The sequence below is a fragment of the Tympanuchus pallidicinctus genome, unplaced genomic scaffold, assembly GCF_026119805.1.
Source record: "Tympanuchus pallidicinctus isolate F22 unplaced genomic scaffold, pur_lepc_1.0 scaffold27, whole genome shotgun sequence".
In the NCBI taxonomy this organism is placed as follows: domain Eukaryota; kingdom Metazoa; phylum Chordata; class Aves; order Galliformes; family Phasianidae; genus Tympanuchus; species Tympanuchus pallidicinctus.
The window spans coordinates 7592215-7618217 of NW_026294744.1; the positions used below are offsets into that span (position 1 = coordinate 7592215).

General features: G+C 39.7%; 1 protein-coding gene across 12 annotated transcripts in view; it reads right to left on the minus strand.

The window, feature by feature from the left end:
• Positions 1-9181: 9181 nt before the first annotated feature.
• ABCC9 (ATP binding cassette subfamily C member 9) overlaps positions 9182-26003 on the minus strand; it is a 71876-nt gene continuing 55054 nt past the window's right edge. For 10 of the 12 annotated variants that reach the window (XM_052690686.1, XM_052690691.1, XM_052690690.1 and 7 more), the window contains 10 exons: positions 23467-23569; positions 21169-21270; positions 18298-18418; positions 17204-17334; positions 15743-15821; positions 12988-13096; positions 12672-12775; positions 11952-12085; positions 11531-11593; positions 9182-9474 (listed from right to left, as the gene is read on the minus strand). In XM_052690686.1, the coding sequence (XP_052546646.1) occupies positions 9337-9474; positions 11531-11593; positions 11952-12085; positions 12672-12775; positions 12988-13096; positions 15743-15821; positions 17204-17334; positions 18298-18418; positions 21169-21270; positions 23467-23569 (1084 nt within the window). In that variant the 3' untranslated portion in view covers positions 9182-9336. Of the gene's footprint in view, positions 9475-10592; positions 10773-11530; positions 11594-11951; positions 12086-12671; positions 12776-12987; positions 13097-15742; positions 15822-17203; positions 17335-18297; positions 18419-21168; positions 21271-23466; positions 23570-26003 lie in introns of all 12 variants that reach the window. The other 2 variants (XM_052690685.1, XM_052690696.1) reach the window with 2 other exon arrangements.

Consider the following 26003-nt stretch of genomic DNA (forward strand, 5'->3'; position numbering starts at 1 on the left):
GCGTCAAAAACGACTCGCAGAGGTTCACTCATGTTCCCGCAGGTCGAGGTTTATGGTTTTGGCACTGGTGTTTAATGGAAACTTGCATTCTTGGAAGTCACAGCTTTTCTTTTCTTTTCTTTTCTTTTCTTTTCTTTTCTTTTCTTTTCTTTTCTTTTCTTTTCTTTTCTTTTCTTTTCTTTTCTTTTCTTTTCTTTTCTTTTCTTTTCTTTTCTTTTCTCTTCTCTTCTCTTCTCTTCTCTTCTCTTCTCTTCTCTTCTCTTCTCTTCTCTTCTCTTCTCTTCTCTTCTCTTCTCTTCTCTTCTCTTCTCTTCTCTTCTCTTCTCTTCTCTTCTCTTCTCTTCTCTTCTCTTCTCTTCTCTTCTTTTCTTTTCTTTTCTTTTCTTTTCTTTTCTTTTCTTTTCTTTTCTTTTCTTTTCTTTTCTTTTCTTTTCTTTTCTTTTCTTTTTTAATTCTTCTTAGTCTTTCACCCCTGAGGTCTTAAAGTTTGTAGCAGGAAGAATAAACATGACTTCAGCTTTGCAAAAAGATCTAAATTTAGATCTCAGTATAGCAAAGTGCAGAGATATTGTGTGCTTAACTCCTCCATGCCCAAGGAATGCCTGCCTGCATATGTGTGTGTGTGCAGTGTGAGTTTTCTGTACATCATTCAAGGGATGACCTACAGGGTATAACATTTAGTCAGTGTGAGCTTCACTTCAAATAGATGAGCAACTCCTGGATACTTCTTTAGCACTGTCCTTTCGTAACACCAGCCATGCAGAATTAAGGAAACAGACTCACAGTCCAGTCCTGTTAGGCAATTAGCTGCACATCCAGGTTAGACATCAGCTTCAGACAGGTGACAGCTCCCACATGAAATCCGATCTAAAGCAATTGCTTAGGATGGTAACCAGGCTCACATGCCCACAGAGCTGGGTGAGTTTCAGCACACAGACTTGGGTGTGTGTCTGCGGATTGGTGCTGGTGGTGGCTGTGGCACATGATGGTCCAGGCTGGGTGAGCTGGAACTGTACCTGCTGCATGTGGAGGGGCAGAGGCTGGACATAAGAGCTGACTTCTTGTTGGGTGCAGCCTCCAGAAATGCATCTTGCTTGATGTAACTGTTGGAAATGGCTGTTTCAATACACTTGCACTGAAAGGGATGCAGCCTCTGCTTTTCCACCTGCAACCAGCTTCAAGGAAACCTGCCTGGCAATGGCCACTGGGATGTGAAAGCCGGGAAGACTGTATAATAATTATAATAAAATAAACAAATAATATATATAATAATATATAATAATAAATAAATAATGTTTCCCGCTTCCTAGTTCAATAATATGCAACATGATTTTGAGCACAGCACACGCCTCCCTAAACTAGAGTGCATGAATATGCTCTAGAGAGTGACAGCTACCAAAAATGTTCCCCTTTGCCCTTTTAAATACTTGCTTGGTTGCTACATGCACATGAAAGCCTGAGAGTTCAGTAATAGCTGGGAAAATCTTCTGAAATCTTTTCTGGCCCTTCTGGTTGGGAACACGGTGTCTGAGTGCTGTGAACACAGCCTGCTTAGGGAACAAATGGTCAGAATTGCTTGCAGGTTTGGGTTCAGATGTACTAGGGCCCATCATGCTTCTCCCTTTCTGGTGTTTCATTTGTCCTCCACCCACATGAGTTACTGGTATGATAGCAAATATCACTTTAGAATTATGCCTATCAAAAAAGGATTAAGTAAAGTGCTCAGACATGAATCTGAAATTTCCACATTATGGCTGTGCCCAGCCCTTTGAGAAAATCCTGCTTTGTAATAGGTTCTGTTTGAAATTCTAGTCTTAGCTTAGAGATAGGATGGCTCTGCAGGCGTCCAAAGATGTCAAGCACTCAGCACAAGGCTTCCACAAAGACACAAAGTTGATAAGCCTTATTCGGACAGTGTGGATGAATTCTTCCCAGCTGAACTGGCAGTAGATCCATCAAACATGAAAGAGCAGAAACTGCAAACTAAAGGCATCTGTTACCCCAAAACAACCTTTTTTTCTTTTTTCTTCTTTTATGCAAGAGCAGCAGGACAAAAACCAGTCTTTATCATCCAAATGCATATAATTCATGCCCCTTGTCCAATATTGCTAATTTACATAGTAGAGTCTGCAGATGTCCTGGGGCTTTGCTGGCAGAGAATTCATTTTGCATGAAAACTGTCTGGTTTGGAAATGATATGTGTTGATGAGATCTGAGCCACTTCTTAGAGAAATAGTCATTCCTTTTGGCTTCCTCTGTCACTGTAGTGGTCCTCCTCCAGGGAGATTTGGGACAAGACGTTATGGAACACGTGACAACACATGCATCCTCCTGCACTGAGCAAACCGGGGCCAAGCCTGCTCACATAGGAACGCGTTCTGAGGGGGGCAGCAGTGCTCAGAGCCAGTCTCTTCTGCTTCCTTTTCCTGCTTGCAACACAAATCCCTAGCCCCCTGCTCCCTGGCCACTCCTAGAAATGCTGCCTCCTTTGTGAGCTCTCCTGGAGCTGCAGGGGGTCAGCATTCCAGCCTCCAGCATGTATCCATGAGGGAGGACATGGCCTTAGAGCAACGCTTTTTAACTCCATAGTGTGGGAGAGCAGCCCATGAAGCCTGTGGGCTGGGGCTCCTGCAGAGTTGGCACAGAGGAGGGAAAGGAGAGAAAAGGTTATCACATCCAAACTGCATCATCCCTACAGTGACCTGATTTATGAAATCCAACATCTTTTAGCCTCTGCTTTCCTTACTCCACCTCTGCTCGGGGGACATGGCTGAGCCAAGGAAGGGGTGGTTGAAATAAATGCCTTATGCTCCAGGATATACTGCCCAAAGTCCTAGCCTCATTCCCTCTGGAGATGATCACATCACATTACATCCATGTGCAAAACCCACCAAGACTTCTCCCAGCTCCATATTACTTATCCATCTCCCTATCTTTGTAATTTTAGCTGTGTGTTTGTTTCTTTGCAAATCTCTAGTTTATAGAGAAACCCAAAGGCTACGCATTGTTGAGACTCAGATTTGTAGAGACTAAGCATGTTACAACACAGCATTTCAGGGACAGTAGTGTCTGTTTTACCCGAGCCAGACCTTAGGTCATGGTATCCTTGCCTGGCAGAGCTAGGAAATCATCTCATTTTTCATCTCACAGCAGGAATTGGTTCCCACATCTCTCAGTTCAAGCTATTAGATCCAGGTACTGAAATACTGTACTGTCACACCTGGCAATAACAAGTCAGTCTCTTACTACACGGTGAGTTGGCAATAGCCACTGTGGGACAGATTGTATGTAGGACCACAGAATCATAGAATCACAGTATGGTTTGGGTGCAAGGGACCTTAAAGCCTCCCACAGTTCCAATCCTGTGTTGCAGGCAGGGCTGCCACCCATTAGATCAGGCTGCCCAGGGCATCATCCAACCTGGCCCCAAATGCCTCTGTGGATGGGGTATCCACAGCTTTTCTGGGTAGCCAGTGCCACTGCCTCACTGCCCTCTGAGTAAAGAATTCCCTCCCAGCATTTAATCTAAATCTCCCCCCTTGTTTAAAACTACCCCCCCTTGTCCTATTGTTGTCTGCCTTGTAAAATATTGTTCTCCTGAATGCCCCAGGTGTGGTTCAGAGGCTGTTTTAAGTCTGTGGGATGGACAAGGCGTTCTTCTTTTGAGGTAGCTGAGGTTTTAGCTATGTGGTTGCTCTCATGGGTGGACTGTGCCCAGTTTCCTCATGGCAAATAGCCGGCTCTGTTCTGGCCTGTTCTACTTCATGGTGTAGTAGAGCCCAAAAGTTGGCTCTAGGGACTGGCAAAGCTGCTTAAGATGGAAGGGTGCCAGATATAACAAAACAACCACTGTGTCATTTCTCTGTGCCAGAATTATGGAAAACCAGAAAGTAGGAGAGTATATATGCTCGTATTGCTTGGGCTGTGACAAATGGTAACTGCCATTTCTTTTCTCCTTTTCCTCTGCTGGTATCTGGAGCAACAGAGGCAAGTTTCAAAGGGTTTCCACTTGAGCTCCTTGTCCACATTCTGCCCATTCCTCTTGTGTAACAGGAGCCAGCAATCCTTGTCATAATTTGATTTTGTCTCCATAAAGTTCTACAGAGCTGTGGAGTGTTTTGAATCTCCATCTCTGTGCTCCTGTCTCCTTTGCCTACAAGCGATTGATCCAGCAGCTATCTGATGGCTGCAGTGGGAGTGAAAATGGAGACATGCCATGGACAGAAGATAGATGCCATCTCTTGTCTTCAGAGTGTGTCACAGAATAACTGGCAGCTCTGGGCCCTCTGATTTCATACTGTGGTGGGACCTGGAAGAGTAGATGGTCCCAGATCCAAATGATTTGCTCTTAGAAACCTGCAGGACAAAGATCCTCTCAGAACTTCAGGTTCCTGCCTCTGATAGAGGGCTCTAACAGCCATAGCTGGCATTGCTGAAAGGGCAATGGCCTAATCCAGCCAGTGCGATAAAGGCACTGATAGCTGTCGGCCATGAATCTGTAACTTTCTGCGTGTCAAAGTATGCACAGCTTTGGGGCATCTGTAACTGTGATGCTGAAGGATGGTGGTTCTGGACCATGTCATTTACACTGAGCTGCATTAGTTCCTTAGTTACATGGTTAAATATTTTACTGGATGTTTAAGTGGTATTTATGGATGCAAGCTGGTACAGCCAGCAAAGCCTGAAGTAAAATAAGGGGAGAGGTAAGAAACGTCATGGGAATAGCTGAGAGACAGTCTTATGGGCAGTACTAGCTGGTACTGTTTGTTACTTATTTATACCTCTTATCCCATGGATGTACAACTATGTATTTTTGTATAAAAATGACTGATATGCATACAGGGGAATGAATGCGCTGGACTGTGAAATGTGCCTATGTGATATGCCTGTTATGGTAACATCTGAGCTGAATGCTGCATTGTTATAAGTAATTTGTAGGGTGGAAATCTCTATGTGGAGTGAAAATCAAAGAAGATATCTTGCACGGGGTGAATGTCAATGCAGCAAATAGAAACAAATTTTTGTTAACAAAGCAGGTCTTTTTTACTGTTTCCTTATGGTCTGATCAGAATGTGGCTTGTCGTACCAGAGGAGTGAAAATCGCTAGCCAGGAATGTCTGTTGTCTTTCCGTGGGTAGCGTCTAACACCAGACAGATAGAATCAACAGTGAGTAATTAATAGTAACTGTGTACTGAATTGATTAAGACTTTTTAAAAAATCTCTTCTCTTGAAGGATTACATTTGGAAGCTTCTCCGAACTCCACGGCTTCACAGAAGCCAATTCTCAAATCTGTCCTGCCAAAACAGCGTCAGCACATCGCTAATTTGTAGGAGTTGGAGAACTTCTGCCTCACAACAATTTGTTGATAATTTGAAAACCTGATAATCTTTCCCCGCAATTTTACACACAGGTCGGTTCTGGTGGAGAAAAAACAGAGCAGTAAAAAACCAGTGTGGAAATGATTGGGATGTTTGCATGGCAATGAAGAATTTGATTTACGGTTTTGTTTTCAGACTTTTTTTCTTTTGCCTCTGAATGATTTATTTCCAAAGAAGCTGAAATGCTCTTCACGTGCCACCAACATGAGTTCATGTCGGGGAGTTTATAAAACTTATTGGGACTTAAAATAAGGCTTGAAAAAGACCCTGCTTGATGATTTTATTAAACTAATCTGGCAAATTCATTTTTGCTTTTTAACACATTTTATAGGGGAATCATTGCTCCAGAGAAGTTTTAACAAGTAGCCGTGTGGTTTCACTATATATTTTAGAAGTGATTTCTACTGGCACTGTTACATTATAGATGTCAGGCTGCAGTGCTTACAAGTAGAACATGCCCCAGCTTTTGCTGCTTGATAGTCACATTGAAAAAAATTCACTTCCTGATAATAAAAATAGTCTTTATCCACCATATTTTAAATAAAAGTAGCTTTTGCCTGAAATAAATTATATTCCACTTTGTGATAAAATGCCTGTAGCTTGTGTAAAATGTGTGTGATGCCACCTTCATCTTCTCATGACACAGGAGCAGCGTCATATCTGAGTGCATCAGCATCTTTTTACAGTAAAGCCCTTTGCTTTAGAAAGCAAAAAGAAAACAATTAAATCAGACACTGCATTGTATAAGAATCTGAAGAGACTTGCTTGACCACATTCAAAATTGATGTCATCTGTTGTTTCAGAAAACAAACATAATTCACTACTATTATTTTTGCTGGCATTGTTTGTACATGTAATGAGATGCCAGATCAGCTGGGCCATATTTGCTGTTTGTACAGACTGAGTTTTGTGGAGGTGTCTTAAATTATAGCAGAGGTGTTCTGGCAGTTTACAGGAAAATAGACGTGGCTGTTCCAAGTGCCTGAGGAACCCTTGATAATATTCTTTTACCTAGCTTATATTAAGTGCTAACTGGAAAAAGGAGACAAGCTCTTAGAAATGAAGGTCTGCAATGAATTTGCAACTTGAGGTACCTCCTCTGCATACCAATTTTCCTAACAAAGCAATGATTTCTCTCTTCAGACTGTGTCTTGCTTACATCCCTGGCTTATCAGAGCTGTCCCAAAATTTGCTGGGGCTGTCTGCCTCACAGGAAATGCCATGGATCAGTGCTTCCTCTGTGGTCTGTACATGGCTAGAAACCCCACACAGTTATCTTATTTGGTAACTGCATTGTTTGAAATGTCAAGTCCAAATAATTGTAATGCTCCCCAAATTCTTGAATCAGAAATAGCAATTAGCAGATCACAAGTGGCTTAGACTTATGGACATTCTCAGGCTGCAAAACCTGAAAAAACCTTAGGAAAATGGCTCTCCTCAGATGAATCCCAGCAGCCACTGTGCTGGATCCTGAGCAAGCAGAAGCTTCCCTTTCCTAGCTGTCTGTGGTGTTGACAGCAGAGTCTTACGGTCCTGCCTCAAACACAGCTTAAAATCCCTATGATTGGATTCACAGCACATTAGCATTTTGGCTCAGTAATAGACACAGTGGTTGTATGGGGCATTTCTGGTGTAGGAGAAGCAGCAATAAGCAGCTAGCTATTACTGCTATGATGAAAGGCCACATACAGGAAGGGCACAGAACCATTCATGACTCTTTTTTTCCAGTGGTGGGAAACACATAGAAGTGGAAATTCAGTCTACAGCCTTTGTGAGTCTATAACATGCACACAGTGGCTATAATGCAAGGAGATCTCTTAGGTCTACAACAATTTGCTTTTTTTTTTTTCTTTTTTCTTGGAACCTGTGTATGCTGAATAGGATTAATTGCTTGAGGAACTAAGCTGTGCCTTTAAACCTGTTAGGGATATGCTCCAATAATTGGCAAACTCTTTGACCACAAGTATGTAGGGCTACAGTCAGTACTCCTGCATTCCTCCAGCAAAATGACTGAGGCATGCTCAGCCCATAATTCATTTTCTTTTCTACATATTGAAATAGCTGTGTTCAATAAGCTCCATATCTCTGGGGGGATGAATGAGCAAAGGAGGGGATTCTTACCTCTGTGCTGCCTTTGGAACAAATGTAAGAGGAAAGAGGAATTAATACGGGGGCTCTTTAAAGTTATTTAGGAATGCCTGACACAATTCCAGCCCCTCAAAGCCACTTAATATAGTGTAAAATAGCATTTCATTGAACTGATTAGCACCATTTGAAATAAATCAGGACCGCATCATCATCAAAGTTATGCAGATAAACAAAAGTTATTTCTACTTCATACTGACCGAAACTGACAACAATGAATCCAATTAATTTTTCTCCGAAGACAATGAAATTAAATCAAGATTGATGCTGGCCACTTTGCTCCGAAATCTGCGTAACAGCATGCTTTTCCACTGTAAACATCTGCTTTATTTTTTTTTATTTTCTTTGTAAGACAGAGTTCAACACAGGGTATTAATGGAGAGAAGAGCAATAACTTCTCACAGCAGGGAAATCACAGAAGTACTTTCCCTATTAAAATGTTCCAAGCTGAGTTTTGTGTTTAGTTGTATCATGAAGATTTTATTTTGAATAAGATGAAAAAAAGAGATAAACCATTGTATCATCAGATTAAATGCAATCTGAATTTCAAGTCTTACTTTTCTTTTGCCAGGTATTGTTTCACATTGTTTTCATTACTCTAACAATAAGCTTAAGTGCACTTCATGTTCATTCTAAACCTCATAAAAATAGATAAATAAGATCACATTGAATATTACGATTGAAGCAGGCATTTCAGACTCTGCCTTTGAAAGAATGTCTGTGGAGCTCCTACAGATTTATTGTCCACTGGGCAATTGTCATGATTCAGAATCTAGCCCTGTGCATTAGCCAAGTGTGGGCAATCTTATCAAAGCTGTATGAGGTAAATATGAATGTAAGTGACCTAAAATCTTGAAGATGCAGAATTCATTTGAGAATTGTTCCAACATAAAAATATAATTTGAAGGGCTTAAGACATATACAACAATTAGTGGTTGGCTGATTACACGCCATTTTAAGTAGAATATTTTAGTGGAAATTTTTAAAAAGATTGATTAATATTAACTTTATATATTCAGATTAATTTCAATAAAAAAGATAAGATACTTAAGATACTGTGCAAAATGTATTCTTCTATAAGCCTATCAAAGCATGCAGAATTCCAAGATGTTTTGTATCCTTGGTTCAAAGAATTCTGTAGAACAAATATGGATGTAGGAACTGACTGCAGGGGTAAGTTATCACTGCATAGAAAAAGCAATAATGAGCAAACTACGGTGTGTGAACTAATGTGAAGGGCAGGAAGAATTTCCTTATTTCTGATGAATTTCCTTTCCCTCATTCATTGCTCATCCCCTATAACTTGAAGAGCAAAGTTTATGCTTTTGGAATGCAGCAGATTGCCCCAAGAGTTATGGGTTTAGATTTGTTGTCTTTTAACTTTTCCCCTCTGGGGATAGCATTCTTCTGGGGGTCTCTTGCTTCCTTGACAAACGGCACGATTTTATTCTTGGTTCCAGAATAACATATGCAGCTTGTAAGAGCACTGCATTTTCTTTTGCTCACTACAAAAGAAAATAAGGTCATTGAGTCTAATAAAAATGCCAGATTTCCAGGAAATCAAGACTTCTGCCTGTGTGTGTGTGTGCGTGCGTGTGAGCATGAAGTTTAATGGCTTTTGAATTAAGTGACATTTTTATTGCTTTGAGAAATACATGCATTGCAATGGGATTTATTATTTTGGGAGATGGAATTGTGAATAAAGAAGAAGCTCTGAAAAAAAAAAAAGCTGAAAGTGATGTTACACTGAATTAAAAAATATGCATTTCATTTGTTTAAAAATAAGCTTTTAAAACACATCATGTGGTTCTTCACATGTCAGCCCGGACAAATGAAGCAAAGATGCCATCCTCTTGAGAAAGCAGGTTCTCAGGCGTATCATATTCTAAAATGTTCCCTCGCTTCATGACAATGACCAGGTCTGCCGTTAGGATAGTGTGGACCCGATGCTGCCACAAAGAAAAGCATACAGAAGTTTTAATTATGACAGTTCTCACTGCGTTTCATTAATGGGCCTAATCCAGGGTGTATGAAGTCGATAAGAGGCTTTCTTTGTTTACAGCGGTATTTGGAGTAGGTCCTTGTACTATATCTTTAATCTGAAGAGATCTCAAATTACTTCACAGCTTCTGGCACTTGGCCTGAAAACACTTACGCATGCACATGCTTCATTTTCAGTCAGCTAATTGCTATTATGGACAAGACAGCTGTTGGAAGAGATCCTCCAGCATCACTGAAATATATCTTCCCCTTAAGGAAATACAGGCGAGAAACATCCTGGGTATGCCTGCACTGTCAGGTGGCGTGGCATCCTGCTCCACTCCTTGGCTGTGTACCCTGCCTGCCCATGCTGCATGCATATTAGGACACTCCTAGGTTGTTTCCTTCTGCAGATCAGTTAGCTCCCTCCAATATTAAATTGGTTCTTGCTGCAGGGAATAGGTTGGTCCGATAGGTAACAGGAGGTAGAGTTTGATTTCAGTGCAATGCAAATATCATAGAATCATGAAATCATTGAATATCTTGAGTTGGAAGGTATTCTTAAGGATCAAGTCCAACACCTCACTCCACAAAGGACCACCCATTCAACTCTCCTGGCACAGACTTACAAGACTGATGATAGCAAGTTAGGGCACAAGCAAGCCAGAAATCAAAGAATAGTTTTCTAAAATCCACATTAAGATATGGCATTTGGGGATGATATGAAGGCTTACTCGTGGTCGTAAATCTTACAGAGAACTGGTTGCAAGATGCAGTCATTCGGTATAGAAACGTATTACTAAGAAGTGGCCAGTCAGGTACAGATAGGACTAGTTCTAAAAATAAGACATTGCACTGAAGCGGCTGAAATTTAGGGATTAATTGAAGGAATGGATTTGTTTAGCATTATAGATTCAATGTTAGTTGCACGTCCAGGCTTTTGTTAAATGTAATTCAAGAAAATAGTGAAGAAATAAAACAAATCCAGAAGCCTCGTAATAAAAAATGTTCTTACACTGTCATCTCAGAAGCTGTGCAGTAGAAAGGAAGCAGAATGAAAGGAAACTAAAGAGGTAAAAATAACTACCAAATAGTCAGAAGTCTTGTGAACAGTGTGGACTGAGAGAGTCTACTTGTGAGTCTTCACCAAAGTGGTGAACAGGCCGTCCTCCTTGAGGAGTAAGTTTGAGGCAGTGTCACATTCAACTAGAAAACCATCAGAAAGGACTAGGACAATATGGGCGTCCAAGATGTGAGATACACGATGCTGGAAAAAAGAAAAGAAAAACAGGTGGGTGAAGGAAGGAGCAGCCATGAGTGAAGAGCGGAAGGAAATGAAGTCAGCTGTGCAAGGAAAGCTAAATATTAATATGTGCCATTTTGCTTGAGACATCAAGTTTGGAAAGGCAAAGGAAAGGTGAAGTGAAATTCCAGTGAGAATGACAATACTGAATGTTTGAATGGCATTTAACTGGAAAGGAATAAGCTTACTGTTAGCATATTCAGCATTTACATATCTAAGAATCTTACAGCTTGTTGTAAATGAGCCTGGGTTAAGTCATTCATTTACACAAACTAGTCACTGACAGTCTTGAAACCAGACTCCAAGAGACATAACTCTAATCTCTAACCACAAGACTGGATTCCAGACAAAGCAAATGAAACAGCTGCTGAAACACATATTTATCTCTCTTTTGAAGCAACTTTCAATAATTGTTTAGCCCATAGCTTTGGTTTCAATTTGTTAATGAGAATAACTTTAAATTTTCTTGGAGGCAATGCAGATGCTAAAGTTCCCTATAAAGTCCTTTATATCTCAGTGCTTTCATTTGGCCCACCTGCAAGATATCACTCAGTACAAAATTTCAGGCTGACAGTATGAGTCTTATCCTGTTGCAACATCTGGGAATATTCCGACTTTGGGTTTTAGTTTTACCTTGCTTTCATAGTGATGTTTAGCTGGTTAAAGTCAAGAATAACTGCTTGAGAAATAAGAACAGAGCATCTGCTAGCATTAGTACTTACCGCTATTGTTACAACTGTGCGGTCTGCAAAGGCAGTCATCACGACCTTCTGCAGAATATTTTCCTACAAAACAAAAGGCTTACCTCAGTTATTTCATTCTCCTATATTTTACTTTGTTATGTGCCTTCAAATATCAAAAAGTCAGACTCATATTCCACACCACCTTTCATCTGTGAACCAGAATCCCAGCAATGAAATGCTGCATAGGTAAAAGCAGACTCTCTAAAATATTACTTTTATTCTTTTAATCTCTCACAGTAATAATCAAACCCCAAACACACCAACAGAAACAACTGAAACTAAACACATGGCAAACTGACAGTTTTCTCTGCTAAATAGATCTCATGGCTAACTTCTGGGTAAGATGATGCCTCTTCTCCCAGTAGATCCATGTGGCAATGGAGCAAATTGCTATACTCACTGTGGCCATGTCTATAGATGCTGTGGCTTCATCCATGATAAGAATGCTGCTCTTGCGAACAAAGGCTCGGGCCAGGCAAAAGAGCTGTCTTTGCCCTACACTGAAGTTTTCTCCTCCTTCTGTTACCATTGCATCTATAATAAAAACCAATTAGTAAAATCAGAACACAATGTTTTTGAGAGGGCACCATGAAAGCTCTGTTTGTGCACTACTCCAGCATGAAACAAAATCCCTGAAAAAGCCAATGTATTTAAGCAAATGACCCAAATAGTTAAATCTAGTAGGATACACGATAATTATCTTAGTAATGTCATACACACATTATGGAAGGAAATAGGCGAGCTTTCTTCATGAACCAGGTCTCAAATGAAAAGGAAAATGCTTTGTCTGTGTTCAAGAGCTAAAACTCTGCTGGCCAAGCAAGATTCTATTGAAGGAGCCAAAGAAGAAACTCTTTTTTAAAACTCTTTTCTGACAAATCACCCGTCTTTAATGTTGAGGTGCCACAGGATTTGTCTGCAATGAATGGAAAACCAGACTCTTGTTCAGATTTTTAGTAAGGTTATTTGCTCTGGCATAGAGACAGAATATTCATGAGGTACCTGTTAACTGCTACATGATGTTTCAGAGTGTAAGATCCCATGTAGCTATTTACATGTGTACACATTTATGCATGTATAATGCCATTATTGATCTATATTCCTAGTGATTTGGACATACCAAGGCCTCCTGGCAATGATTTGACCATGTTCTTCAGCTGAGCAATTTCCAGAGCTTCCCAGAGTCTATCATCAGTGCACTTGCATTCTGGATCCAAATTGAAGCTGCAAAGAAAAACAAAATAGGGTCTTGTCACTACAGTTACAATTCATGAAGGTCCTCTGCAAAAGAACAAAGTAGAACTGTGTACCTCACTTAATTCCCCATGGACTATGGCTAGGCTGTGGTGATCTAGGAAGGTTTATTCCCTTTTCCATCCCTTCCTGCCCACATCACCCATCACAAACACACTGCTGCTCTTTTTGCATACACCCACCGGATGGAACCACTGAACAGTATCGGATCCTGGAGGATAATGGAGAGTCGGGAACGGAGAGTGTGAAGAGGCAATTTGCTGATGTCTATTCCATCAATCACTATCCTCCCTGTTTAAAACAACGAGCAGAGGGCATATGAGGGAATTGCACAATCAGAAAGATTAAGCAAATACTTCGGCTGGGCTCCAGATGATGAGACAGCATGCCCCTGCATTCTCTCAGTGTTGTTATACAGACATGGAGAAGGTGAATGCATGTAGAAACACAACCCAGAGGAAATCCAGCCTTTTGGTGACATTGCTGCCTTTCCATATTTCTTTCCCCCTCCCCCCCATCCTCCCCCCCCCCAAAATTCCTTTAAAGGAAATTAGTGGCTTCTGTGTTATGCAATTAATAGTAGCACTGGAAGGATAATTTATTATGAGGAAACCTAATGTTTACAGCCAGAGTGAGAATAAGAGTAACAGTAATTAGCCACATTTTGTATCTTCCTCTGTTCTTGACTTTAACAGTAGCAGGAGGTCTGTAATCTCTGTGCTTATTTCTTTTGCATAATACATGTATTTATCTACAGTCAATACATCAGGAGCCAAAAATTTCTTTGGAACTCAAGGCTGAGTAGGACAGCATAACTTTTTAACATGAGGCAGATCAGAAAAAAAAAAAAAAAAAAAAGGATATCATACTCCAAGGCATTTTAATACCATTCATGGTGATTCTTACATATCAGTTTTACTTAAATATTTGATTGTGAACTAGCTACATAGTGTTCTTCTAGCATAAGATTACTGGAAGAAGTCACATTAATCACTCCTTAAACCAGTAGTTCATTCCCACACAAGAAGTTGTTGTAACAGCTGAGAGACAGTAAAGTAAGATTTTTCCATTTCTAGTCACTACTTCAGGTCAAAGAGCATACGGATCTCATCTGAAAATCTGACTTATGGTGTGCTAGCTGTGACAATTGCAAATATTCAGAGTGGAGAGACTGAAGAAATGTACCAGAGAAACTAGGGATGGGTACTCCGTAAGCAGAAGAAAGCAGGAAGGGTAGAAGGAAGCTCTTTCCTTGGCTCCTTAAAGAAAAATCAGGAACTACCAAAGTCAGTGACTTCCCCTGGACATAGAAACTTCCCTTTGTATATGGGGCAGCAATGGACCAGAGGAAATTGAATAAGGATACTGTAAGGGGTGTTTTTCATCAGGCTCAACTCTTCCCTGTGGATTACTCCATGGAGTGGCTGCATGCAGCCCTGGGAGGCGCCTGCAATATGTTCATTTGTTAGGGAGAACCTAACCACAAACTGGCAAATACATGGATTTTCAAAGCTGCGCGTATGGCACTTTGTAATTCCAAGTTTTTATGATATTGCATTTTGTAGATTATTCTGTGATAAATATTACTGTGGCATGCTGTGGGAGAAAGGTAATGTATTTGTGGTAGAAAACAAGGAGAGGGGACTTTTAGGAAGAAGTAGGGAGGAGTTGGGAAACCAGGAAAGTAACAAATACTCAAGGAAGACAAATAGGTGGTTCAAAGAGAGGGTAAGAAAAGGAACGCACTAAATAAAGAAGTGAGAATAGGGGAATAACATGGAACATACAAAAATTTTAAAAAATAACAAAGACATATGGAACCAAAGTGGGTACCGTGAATGAAGTTTTGGCTTCAGTAAATTTACTCAAAATCTTGTTATGTAATTTTTTAAGAATCAGGACTCCAATCAGAAGTGAGCCAGCTTAGAAACTAAATATGAATTGAGCCAAGACGTGGAGAGAGTTGTGCACAAAGGACAAACAGGTGTCAATTAGAAAAGACTTAGGCATTCCCACTGGGAAAAATTGGGGACACAGAAGGAATAAAGAAAAGATATAGAAGAAAGATTAAAGTAGAAAGAAACTGAAAGTTGGGCATAAATATAATTGTTTGCACTATTTATATATCCAGGATCCCCAGTCATGAATTAGAAACCTATTGCCATAGATACATACAGGCACAGAACCACACAAAAGCAAGTATTAGTATTATTTATCCTCCCACATCTTACTGGGATTTCCCTTGCAAACATTTGATGTACAATGACCAAATTAGAAACATGGAAATCTTCGTTTAAAAAAAAAAAAAAAGAAAAGTGAATTTCCAGTAGTTTTCCATATGCCCCAACAACTCACACGTATCTCTGTTATAACTGCAGGGTGCCTATTGCTGCATACTAGTTCGTTTCAATTATCTAGGAGAGTCAAATGCTGCAGGAATGGAAACATAGCAAAAAGTTTCCAAAACCTTTATTCAGCTTCTGATGTAGTTGTGGGAAAATGCTATAAAATAAAAAATAATTATCAAGGGAAAGGATTTGTTGAGTTCATTTCTACTCCACTAATATTATTACAGTTATAACAAGTTAATGCAGTTATTCTTTAGGGAGAAATTTAGAGCTCTAGAGAGTTGCATATTTTCCCTCTTATCTCAAAAAATGGCATATTGTTTTGTTAGAGCAAATGCCAAAAATAAAAAAAATATATATTTTTTTTAAATGGAAGTATAATCTGTACATGATGTTTCCTGGAAGAACCAAGTGCTACTCACAACAGGACACTTCGTACTTTGAGTGATTAGGCACAACAAGCCCCATTCTAATTGCGTATCTTCTGAGACTGAGAGATAGAATATAAACTATCAAAAAGTGTCCTAGCTTTCTCTGAAGAAATAAGAAGGGAGTGAGTCAGGAGACACATACTCCAATGAAAACTAACCATCAAATATGTCCACCATTCTGAAGAATGCTAAAGACAGGGATGACTTGCCACTGCCAGTACGACCACAGATCCCAACCTGCAAAAGAAAACAAGATGTTCTATATAAAAGGCAGCTGTAAGTCAGACTTGTGGTTCTAAGAAAGCTGGACTGGACTGCTGCTAATGAGAGGAAAGGTTTCTTCCCAATGGCCAGTGGCAGACACTAGAATAAAAACAGAAGACTGTGACAAGCACACTCTCTGTTCTGTTATTGAATTGTGAGGATTGGTAATACAAAGGTAAAACCTGGGGGGGGGCTGTCACTGATAGGGGTGTGAGGCAGACATTATTACACTGCTCTGTCCTCCAGGCAGAAGGCAACAACAGAAAAAAACCCACATAATTTAACAAATGTTAATTTAAAGTGATGCTTCAGCTGCTATGGATCATGCCCTGTCTTCAGAAATAAATAATATAAAGCAAAACCTGTTTAATTTCTCCCTACGGTTTGTGCAGTGCTGAAATCCACAGAGACCTTTAACTGAATGGTGAAGCGGTTTCATCTGTGCACTGAAGAACTCATGTAACACATGGTAGAAATTCCCACTTGTCCTATCAAACAATCCTATCAATCACATAGTAAAAGCTAGGTGTTTCAAGTTGATAAAAAAGAGTGCTATTTATTTCACAGTGGGACCTTATGATGTCTCTAATTTGCATGCAGTGGGGTTTCTCATTTGTATGCAATGGGTTTGCATGTATGCATCCTGAATGATGTCCTGATTGGACAAGGAACTTAAACATATATACTTGGCTGAGCAATTGTCTTTAAAATTTTTCTTTTACTGTGTAAAGTCCAATTTCTGCAATGTTAGTATTGTCCTCAGAATAAATGCAATTTTAACCATGGGGGAAAAATATTTTTTGTTTGGTTCATGTGGAATTTCATTATTTCTGCTTGAATCAATCCGTGGGGCAATGTAACATTTAATATTACTTTGATTTGAACATTTTGTAACAATTCAGTAGCTGAAATTTAACATAATAACAGATTTTCAGGTATATTGGGATATTTAGGCAAAAATGCTTAAACAAAATAGTTCTCTTTGGCAAAATAATGATTGGAAACATTGATCCCAGGAAGACTTTTGAAACACCAGAACTCTTCATCTGAACTTCAGTGACACTATATACTGAAATTTAAGATGTTCTTGTGTGTTTTCTCAGTTCTTGTTCAGTGTTCACCTGTTCTCATCTCACCATCTACACTCACTCTGTGCAGTGGGGGTGGACATGGAAAGAGATGGGTGTCTAGGAAGGAAAATAGATCTCAGCCAATAAATGATGCCCTCAGTGTGTTTCCTGACCCATGTCCATATAACTGTCACTGCAAATTATTGTTAGTCTTGCTCTTCTGCTATGTTAGAAAATAAAGAACAACCTGTTCCAGAAGGAGGATCATATGAAATTGTACAGTACCTTTTGTCCTGGTTTAATATAAGCTTTAACGTGTTTGAGAACAGGCTTCAGGTTGTTTTCATATCGCACACACAAATTTTCAATCTTGATTTCCCCCTCCTGGGGCCAGTCTTTTGGGACTTGAGAAGGGTCTGGAACGGTTACAGCAGAATAAAACAAAACAAATGCTATCAGAAGGTCACTTTTTATGACAGTTCCTTTTTGCCTCCCTCTTTCTGGACACCTTCATGAAACCATTTGAGAAACCTAGCCTTCAGTTTCATGCCAAATACACTTAGGGTAAAGGAGTGCCTTCTATTAGGATGGCATGCTTGGGCTGTTTGCCAAGGGATTTCCGGACTGCCTGATGGTCATGTTAGCACTTATCTTTCCGATCATGACACCTAAGATGAGAGGGTGAATGCCTAAGGAGCTCTTGGCAATGAAATGGGGAGAAGCAAAGCAAACAGGAAAAGTCAGTGCAGTGTAAACATGCTCTGAGGTTAGTAACCGGCAGAGGAAGGAGAGTGCAAGGAAGGATGTTGTTACTGCATGACAATTTGAGCTGTTGACATTATCACAGCTCGTATGTCATCCTAATTTGCAAACATGTAGATAGGTTTTGTCTCGACTAAGGAGTTTGGTTGTCAAGGAAGCTTGCTGACCTGCAAGCTTTTTCATCGCTGCACTTCTGAAACAACAAAGCCAGTCTGAAATATGTGCAAAATAAATAGTAGCAAAATGGCTCAGGGAAGAATTGCTGAAGTCTGAGTACCACCATGCCTTTGTCTTGTAGCCCCCATTTGCTGCAAAGATCATACATTTGAAAGCAAGGGATTTTAATGCATTTCTAGTTTTCATCTGTCTTTTCATTTACTGTTTAGCTACATAGATGTTTTGCCCTGAAACATTCTGATTGTACTTCAGTGTCATGCTTTGTAACCCAGCATTTTGATTTCTGTTGACAGGCACTGGTCTATATGTCTTATGGCTCCTTTTGTCTACCTTTGTCATTCACATCAGTCCTTGCTTTAACAATCCTAGAGGAAAAACAAGCCATAGTAAAAAAAAAAACAAAACAACAGACCAAACCACAAAAATTTAGAGTGCAGTACCCAAGTAGCCATCATAGTTCTCCGACTCCATGTTCAAGAAGCTATGTACTTTTTTTACAGCGCCCATCTGCACCTCCAGATCAGCCAGATTCCTCACCACCCAGTTCAAATAGTTGGTTATCTACATCACAAAAAGAGAAAAAGGGTAGGGTTCAGATTTCTGTCTGTGCACCTATATGTTTGAGAGTAAAAATCAGATAAATTTGTGAAAGTCTTTGGCCTGATCCAGAACAATGGGTCAATTACTGACATTGCAACAGTCCTAGACTCAGTGCAACAGCATCACATGCATAACTGACCAGTCATACTCCAACAAAAAAAAACAACCTTGACATATTAATTTACTGCTTGGTATTCTCATCCTTCTTTTTTGGAGGAGAAGGATGGAAACATCATACCCCCAGAGTCAAGCTGAGACTGACTAGGACAGTCATTTGCTCCCTAGTACTGTAAGGCACTTTCTTTAAGCACACAGACACAGAAGAAATCAAAACTGGCAACACTGTTTGTAAATGCTGCAGTTTCTAATCTTTCAAAGACTAACTAAAGATTAAGAAAGTTGACTGTTTGCAAGTATATTGAGAAGAATGTGATGGTCACTTAAATTCTATTTCCTTCTGTGTATGTTCAGATGATTCATTTATCTCTGTGGAAAACTTGTTGGTTTTTGGTTTTGTTTTTTTTTTGATAGAAATATATGAGAAAAAATATATTATCAATTCATTGTTATTTCATTATTTTATTTTTATTATATATATAATATATTATTATATTTATTTTTATTACCAGTTGTAGTCAAGCAGGATTTGATAAATCGTAAATGTATTGCTTGTAGTAAGTAACTGTTGATAATTAATTGCTGAACAATACTCAGTAGCTTAGAGAAGCTGACTCCTAGTGAGGACTGACAAGTCAAGACAGATAATTGTAAAGCAATTTCCTAAATGTATGTTCCTAAGTCTCTATATAGAAGCCCCTATAAAAAAAGAAAAACTGGTCTTATTAGAAGCTCTTGATAGTCAAGCACCTTTAAAAATTGAGCCACTTAGGTACCTGAATAAGGGTTTAGAAAGTTCAGTTAATGAGAACACCCTACAAACAAATACACTTGGAGAAAGGTTTTGTCATTTATTTGCTTGTTAAATCTGCCAAATAAGATGTTTATTATGAATAAATCACACAGCTTCACTTCTTTTCCATTTACCTTATACCTTATATTTTTCACTAAGAGTCAACAATAAAATTTGTTGTGAATTTAGAGGATTTAGTTGATTGTCTTGCTGATGAGTGGTGAGTTATTTGTTGTTCAGAAACACACATCTCTTCAGCTTTTGATTCAGAAATGTATCTACAATCATAGTTCTGTCAAATTTGATAAAAGAGTCTGGCATCTCAAAGGCCCCACCCATAGCTTCAGCCTTCTTCACAGCTGTGCAATAGAGTTGGCAGTGTTTATACAAGGGAAGAGAATAAGCTTCTGAACGCCTACTATAAACACCATGTTACTACAAAGCTTGCACTTATCCAGGTCCAAACATCATCCCTCTCTTAGCTCCAAAGAGAAATGATACAAAACCTGTCAGGAGACAGGCAATGATCCAGCTGCATCCATGGTTTCACTAGTGCTATTGCGAGGGAGGAGAGAGACAGGTTCCCACTTTGGCTACTCTGCCAGACTTCAGCAAATGGCTAATTTGCACTAATGATCTGTTTGCAAATACAGATTAAGTATAAAGTAGCCAAGGCAATGCAGACATCTTGGCGCTTCCAGATCTCTGCTAATGAAGCAGGATTACCAGGAATGTTTTCAGAATGAAGCTGAAAGTCTGGGACAGATTCTCAGTTGCTGGCAGATGCTCACAGTGATGTAACAGTGGCTCAAAGGGGATCTAAGGCCACCCTAAGGCAGCTGCCAGGAATCATCTGCTGCAACGATGGGCTTACCAGCATTTAAGGGTAAAGCCAAATCTTGGTGCTAGACCCACACCCATATCCTCTATATGACACCACCTTCCACCTACTAGAGCATGAAGCAGCCGGCTTTGTACCATGCCAACCACGATTTCAAAAATTCTTCCTGCCACTATCCTCCTCCTGTTTTTATCCCCATTGTTTTGGTGAATTCAATTATATTTTTGCCTCTCTGGGATGACAGTAGTCATGCTATGCCCATGATGCACTCTCAGCCTCTTTTATTAACTACTATAAGGACTTTTCCATGAAGGACTTCTCCATGACTCACCTTAAATTGCTCACAATATAGTTAAAATGATTTGGTTACTGTGTCACCAAAATCTTGTCTTTCCTAACCCCACCTCCTCTTTCCTACTGCTACTTGTCATGATAGACCATGCCTTCTAGCCTTAAAGATCCAAATCTCCACATTCATTCAGAATTGGACAAATAATATTGGGTATCTGAGTAGAATCCATCCAAAGGCAGAACAGGCATTTCAGCTTCTTCAGCAATGATTACATTGGTCTTTGGTTAAACATTACCAATGTTTATGACAGCCTGTGAGGTAGCACAGTCTGGCAGGTTCTGCCACGTACAAGTGCAACCAACACTGTCTTGTGCAAAACAAAGTGCACAGCAGGTCCTCTTACGCATTTTAAATTTTTCTGCTCTGCTTGGGAGCACACAGGGCCTGGGAATGGTTGTGTTTTTTTAATTGGCTCATAAAATCTGAAGCAAGTCCAAGTTGCTCTGAACTCTTTCAACTTTGGCTTGAATCCATTATTTGCAAGATTGTTTTTTTTTTTTTTTTTTTTTTAACAATTAAGAAAGCTGGAAGATAATCATGTATAAGTAATTTTTAAATTACCATAAAATGAATAATGGGTCTCAAAGTTCTTGTGCTTTGATACTTACTGTCAGAGCGTACAGGAGACCTAGCCCCACAAACCCCGAGTTTGGCCCTTCGGTGATGGAAGTGATAGCTGCAGTAAGAACTATGCAAGCACCAAGATAATCCTAAAATGAGACAGAGGGAGAGAGTAAGATTCTAGACAACATTAAAATGCACTGATAATAAAATTTCTTCTGTTGCACAGCACATTCAATTTACTGAGGATTATTTCTGTAATGACACCTAGTCCTTACATTTGGATTGTTTTTCCTGGAAAAGACCAGGATTTTTGGTGTCTAAAACAGCCTACAGGAACTTGCTGGACACAGATGAAACAGGCCAGTATTTTCTGCAAAACCACTTGGGCTGAGGTGTCTCCATGTAGCTTCTCCCAGAAGAGGATGTATAAAAAAATGTAATGAGCACGTGAAAAGAAATCATAAGAATGGCATAACATCCTTAATTACAAACTTTTAAAGCAAATGAATTCCACTCCTTTCCACTCTCTCTCACATCTTCTCAAACATGCATTTACCTTCCAAAATAGAAGTATCAGCCCATGAAGGATTTTGGCACGATTTATATGAGTAATGCACATGTTTTTTGGGCAGACAAGTGTAAAGTGTCTACATTATGTAGTGGGACACTGTGCATGGGGAAGACATCCCTAAGCCTGCTATACACTCATAGCCTGCAGTGAAACCATTTGCTTGTTGGTAGCAGTAGCTCAAAGCATTAGAATAGTGTAGTTGTGGGGCTGCATCTGGTCTGTTAAGCCTTGCTCTTGCAGAAATTGCTGAGGAGATTGAACTGGACAGATCTGACTTCTCAGGCTCTTCACAAGCTTCAGCCAATTTTCTTGATGTGTATCTCCATTCTGAAGTGAATGCCAGATACACAGTGGTCTCATGCAGTCATGAAGGTACCTGATTCATGGGACTGCTGGTGTTCCTACTCTCCCACTGTTCCCTGCATGATATTTACTTTGGATTACAAAGTTAGCATTTTCCATCCATTTTTTTCCTCCTATTTGATAATGTCCTGCCTGGAGTCTTTCCCTCAGAGATTTGAAATGAAGGCTTTGTTGTTCATCTATCTGTAAGATGTGTCCATGATCAGATGATAGACTCTAACTTAACTGCAAAGAAATAGAAGTAGCGTGCTCTTGAGTCTTCAAGAGCAGCTGGGACGAGTTGCTACTGATTCCTTCTGAAGTTCTCAGTGATATTAGTACCACTGAACTATTGGACAGAGATAAATGAACTATTCCTTGGTGAGACCACATTATTTCTGATGAAGCAATGCATATTCTTTGATCAGTTTCACTCCACACATATGCAAGTTTGAGACATTAAGCATTGCTACAGCTTATTCCAGGATTGGATGTGTCTTATTTATCTGTCTTTGATGTGGAAACAAGTTCAGCATGATCTCGAATGCTGATAGCTTCATGCACAATGGGAAAGTCTGACATCTTAAGAAATGTAACACAACTTTGTTGCTCTACCAGTGAAGGTGAGGATAACAGCCTTGATGTGAGTACGAGTCGTGCCTTTCAATTACTTTTGCCTGGCAAAATCAAATTACAACTCTGTTCATTCACTGCTCTTTTAGCATCAGATATATAATGGAAACACAGTGATTTTGCTTGCCCTCATGCCACACTGAAGTTCCTCACACACTGTCATTGGAGAACTCTGATAAAAAAACAGAAGCCTGTCTCACTGCCACTGGCTGTGCTATTGGTAGGAGTCATTCATTTTTAAGTTGAAGTCAAGCTCTGCTATGTCTTCTGTGACATTGAACAGTTCTGTACATTACACACAGTATGGGCTCACAGCAGAAGTAAGGGCACAGCAAACAGAGCCTCTAAATCACAGCTGTGGGATTAAACCTGTTGCTGGGGAGACACTCTGGTGCCTGTAACAGCCCTGGCTGACTGATTGCATGGCTCACAAAATTACTTAAAAGCCACACTCTGCTTTGAAAGTAGCTGTTACAGGGGCAGGTCTGCAGATGCTGCACAGTAGTAGAGAAAGCCTTATTTCAAGTTATGTAAATGTTTGTTCTTGCACTCTCTTCAGACAGTAGACATCGCAACAGCAAAAGATGAGGGAGGCTCATATTTTCTTACTTCTGTCCAAGAAAGCTGAAAAAAATCCACTATGTTTAACATAAACAATCCTGATCTATTTTAAGTATCAGTGTGTATAATCTCAACGCGAGATTAATTCCCGTTACTGTCTTATCCTCCACATCAGGCTAAGTCTCTGTTTGCTTCCAAAGTTTGAAAACCATGGCTGGGACTAAACTGAACGTACCGTCCTGACCTCCAGCCATCTGTTGGCAGCCGATAGAAATAAGTAGGCAATGTTGTTCGTATCTGTTAGTTCCAGCATGCGTTGTTTAAACCTGGATTCATGCCTGCCAAGAGCAAAGTTGTTATATTACAACACATTGCACACAAACACAAAACGATGAAGCACTGAACTCTTCTTTCCTGCTCCTCTCAACCACAGGCTATTTGTCCTTATGTCTTTGCCAAGCTTTGTGTTACAAGCTCTTCCCTGAGGACCCATATGTTCTGCCAGGGCTCTTTCAGGCCAGGTAGAAGTTACCTAGCAGCTTCTAGAATGTTTGACATGGGTGATGTCTCTGAGGTTTCAGTTTTACTAGTAGGCTGTAGATTGATTTGTGGACCAATTCTTCTCAGCTACTCTGCTCAGCTGTTTTCTCAGCTAGCCATGAACTGCCTAAGCATTTTAGCCAACTGCAGTGAGGGAATAGATCCCATGTAGTCAACAATCCCCATAGATCGCTTCTGAATGACAAAAATGAGTGATGTCACCTCCTACTGTCACTTGTCGCTCCCATGTAATGCCTGTCATGTTTAAAAACAGGTGAAAAATATCAGAGCATCTGAAAGTGAGGGTACATGATGGCAGAAGCACAGTATAGGCAGAGTCTCTGTTGATAGAAATGCATCACATTCATGATGCCTGACAGTATTTTCGAGTCTGGCCTGCAGTCAGGTGGACAACATTTCCTTGTTTTACATTCTACTGTCTATTCAATACCATCACTTGAAAAAAAATGCCAAATTTGATTCAGCAGCTTATCTCCTGTTTTATCATGGAAAGTTCTTATATTTCAAAGTTTCATGGCTGTGGCATGAAGCACCTGTAATCCTTGTTCTGCCAGAAACCTCTTCTATTTATTTATTTGTTTATTTATTGCCTTTTCCTGGCGATACTTCATTTCTCTCTGCATAGCTTATAAACATAGCAAGCAACCTTCCCAAAGCAACAAGTGGTAACAGCAATGACGTGGGGAGGAGCAAAGATTCACTGAACATTCTGCTTGTCTGCCTTTCTGGCAGCAAAACTCCTGTTTTCCTAATGGAAAATCTGACATGCTTAATCTGTATCTTTTCATCCACCTCCAGTTCCTCTTCTGGGCTGTTTTAGACTTTTATCCTATCAGATGACAAACAGTAAAGGTCACTTAAATTGCTTACTGATCCAACTGTGCTACTTTGTGGTAAGTTACGTGGATAGTTGCTCTATTTTATCCTGGAACATACTGAACTCAAACTACAGAGAATGACTAATGGGATTATTAGTAAATATGAGCTTGCTGACAAAAAAAACACTGAATAATTCAGGTTTGGTTAACAGAGGAGCAGAGAGGGGGAAATGAAATGGTATTAGTTTGCACCAGATTCATGGAAAACTCAGGTGATGGTTATGACGGCTACTCATTTTCTAAGACTGTGTTTTACTCTCTGACATCCAAGCTGACAGAGCTGTTTTGTAAAACAACAAGGAGTTGAACAACTCCCAAGAAATGATAAGCTCCTCATCTTTCTCAATAGATAGTGTGATGAAGGGCCACTCTCAATGACTTGAGAAGCACTCAGCGCACATCAGCATCAGGCTTTAGTTATGAATTACTGGTTTAATACTTCATTCTGATTGATACATCTTGTTAAGCCACTTTTTTGTTGACTGCTGGCTCACATCTCTTCAACACACTGCAAATATTTTTGCTTGTCCTATTACAGTTCTTTCTGCAGCACTCTGAACTAATAGTCCTAACGCTAGCTTGAAGTGATGAAACAGACAGGAAATTACACAGAAACTGTGTAATTTATTGAGAAGATGAGACTGATCTTCTAGACTTTTGACTCTATCCCACACTGCCCAATTGTCTCCTGCTGGAAAGTGTCACATTATTTAAACTCAGCCTGATCAATGCTGTCTAAAACGTACAGGTGTCAGCAGAGCTGGGAAAAATATCACAAGTCTCTAGTTGAGATGAAGTGGATGTAATATGTGTGTAAAGAGCACTAGTATGATCTCCTCTAGGTTGAAATTCTACTGTGTGCAGAATAAGTGCAAGTTATGCTTATTAGGGGCCAACATCAAGTATGATAGTTATGCTAGCTGTGATGTGGTGGATATACAAGGAAAATTTAGTCCATAATTCCTAAAATAATTAGAAAAAATATATGCATATTCAAATAGAAAGATTCTCAGGATGTTCTGGAATTTAATATTTGAATTTGGTTGAGAAGGTTAGGTCTTAGAATATCAAGATCTCTTCTGCCATAGTTTTTCCTTTAAAGCCTTTCTAGTTGCAAATTTTATCTCCTAGTTAGCAAGTACTGTAGTAGTGCATCCTGAGGTGCCAGGCTTATAAGATATAGCACAAATACTGGAGGAGTGATGCCTGTGCCTGCCATGCAAAGGAGAGTTTCTTACAGTCTAAGTAAACATCTTAAAAATTTAAATAACACATCCTAAAAATGTGATCATCTTTAATTCAGTGGAAACCAATACAAATACTTATGTTGCTG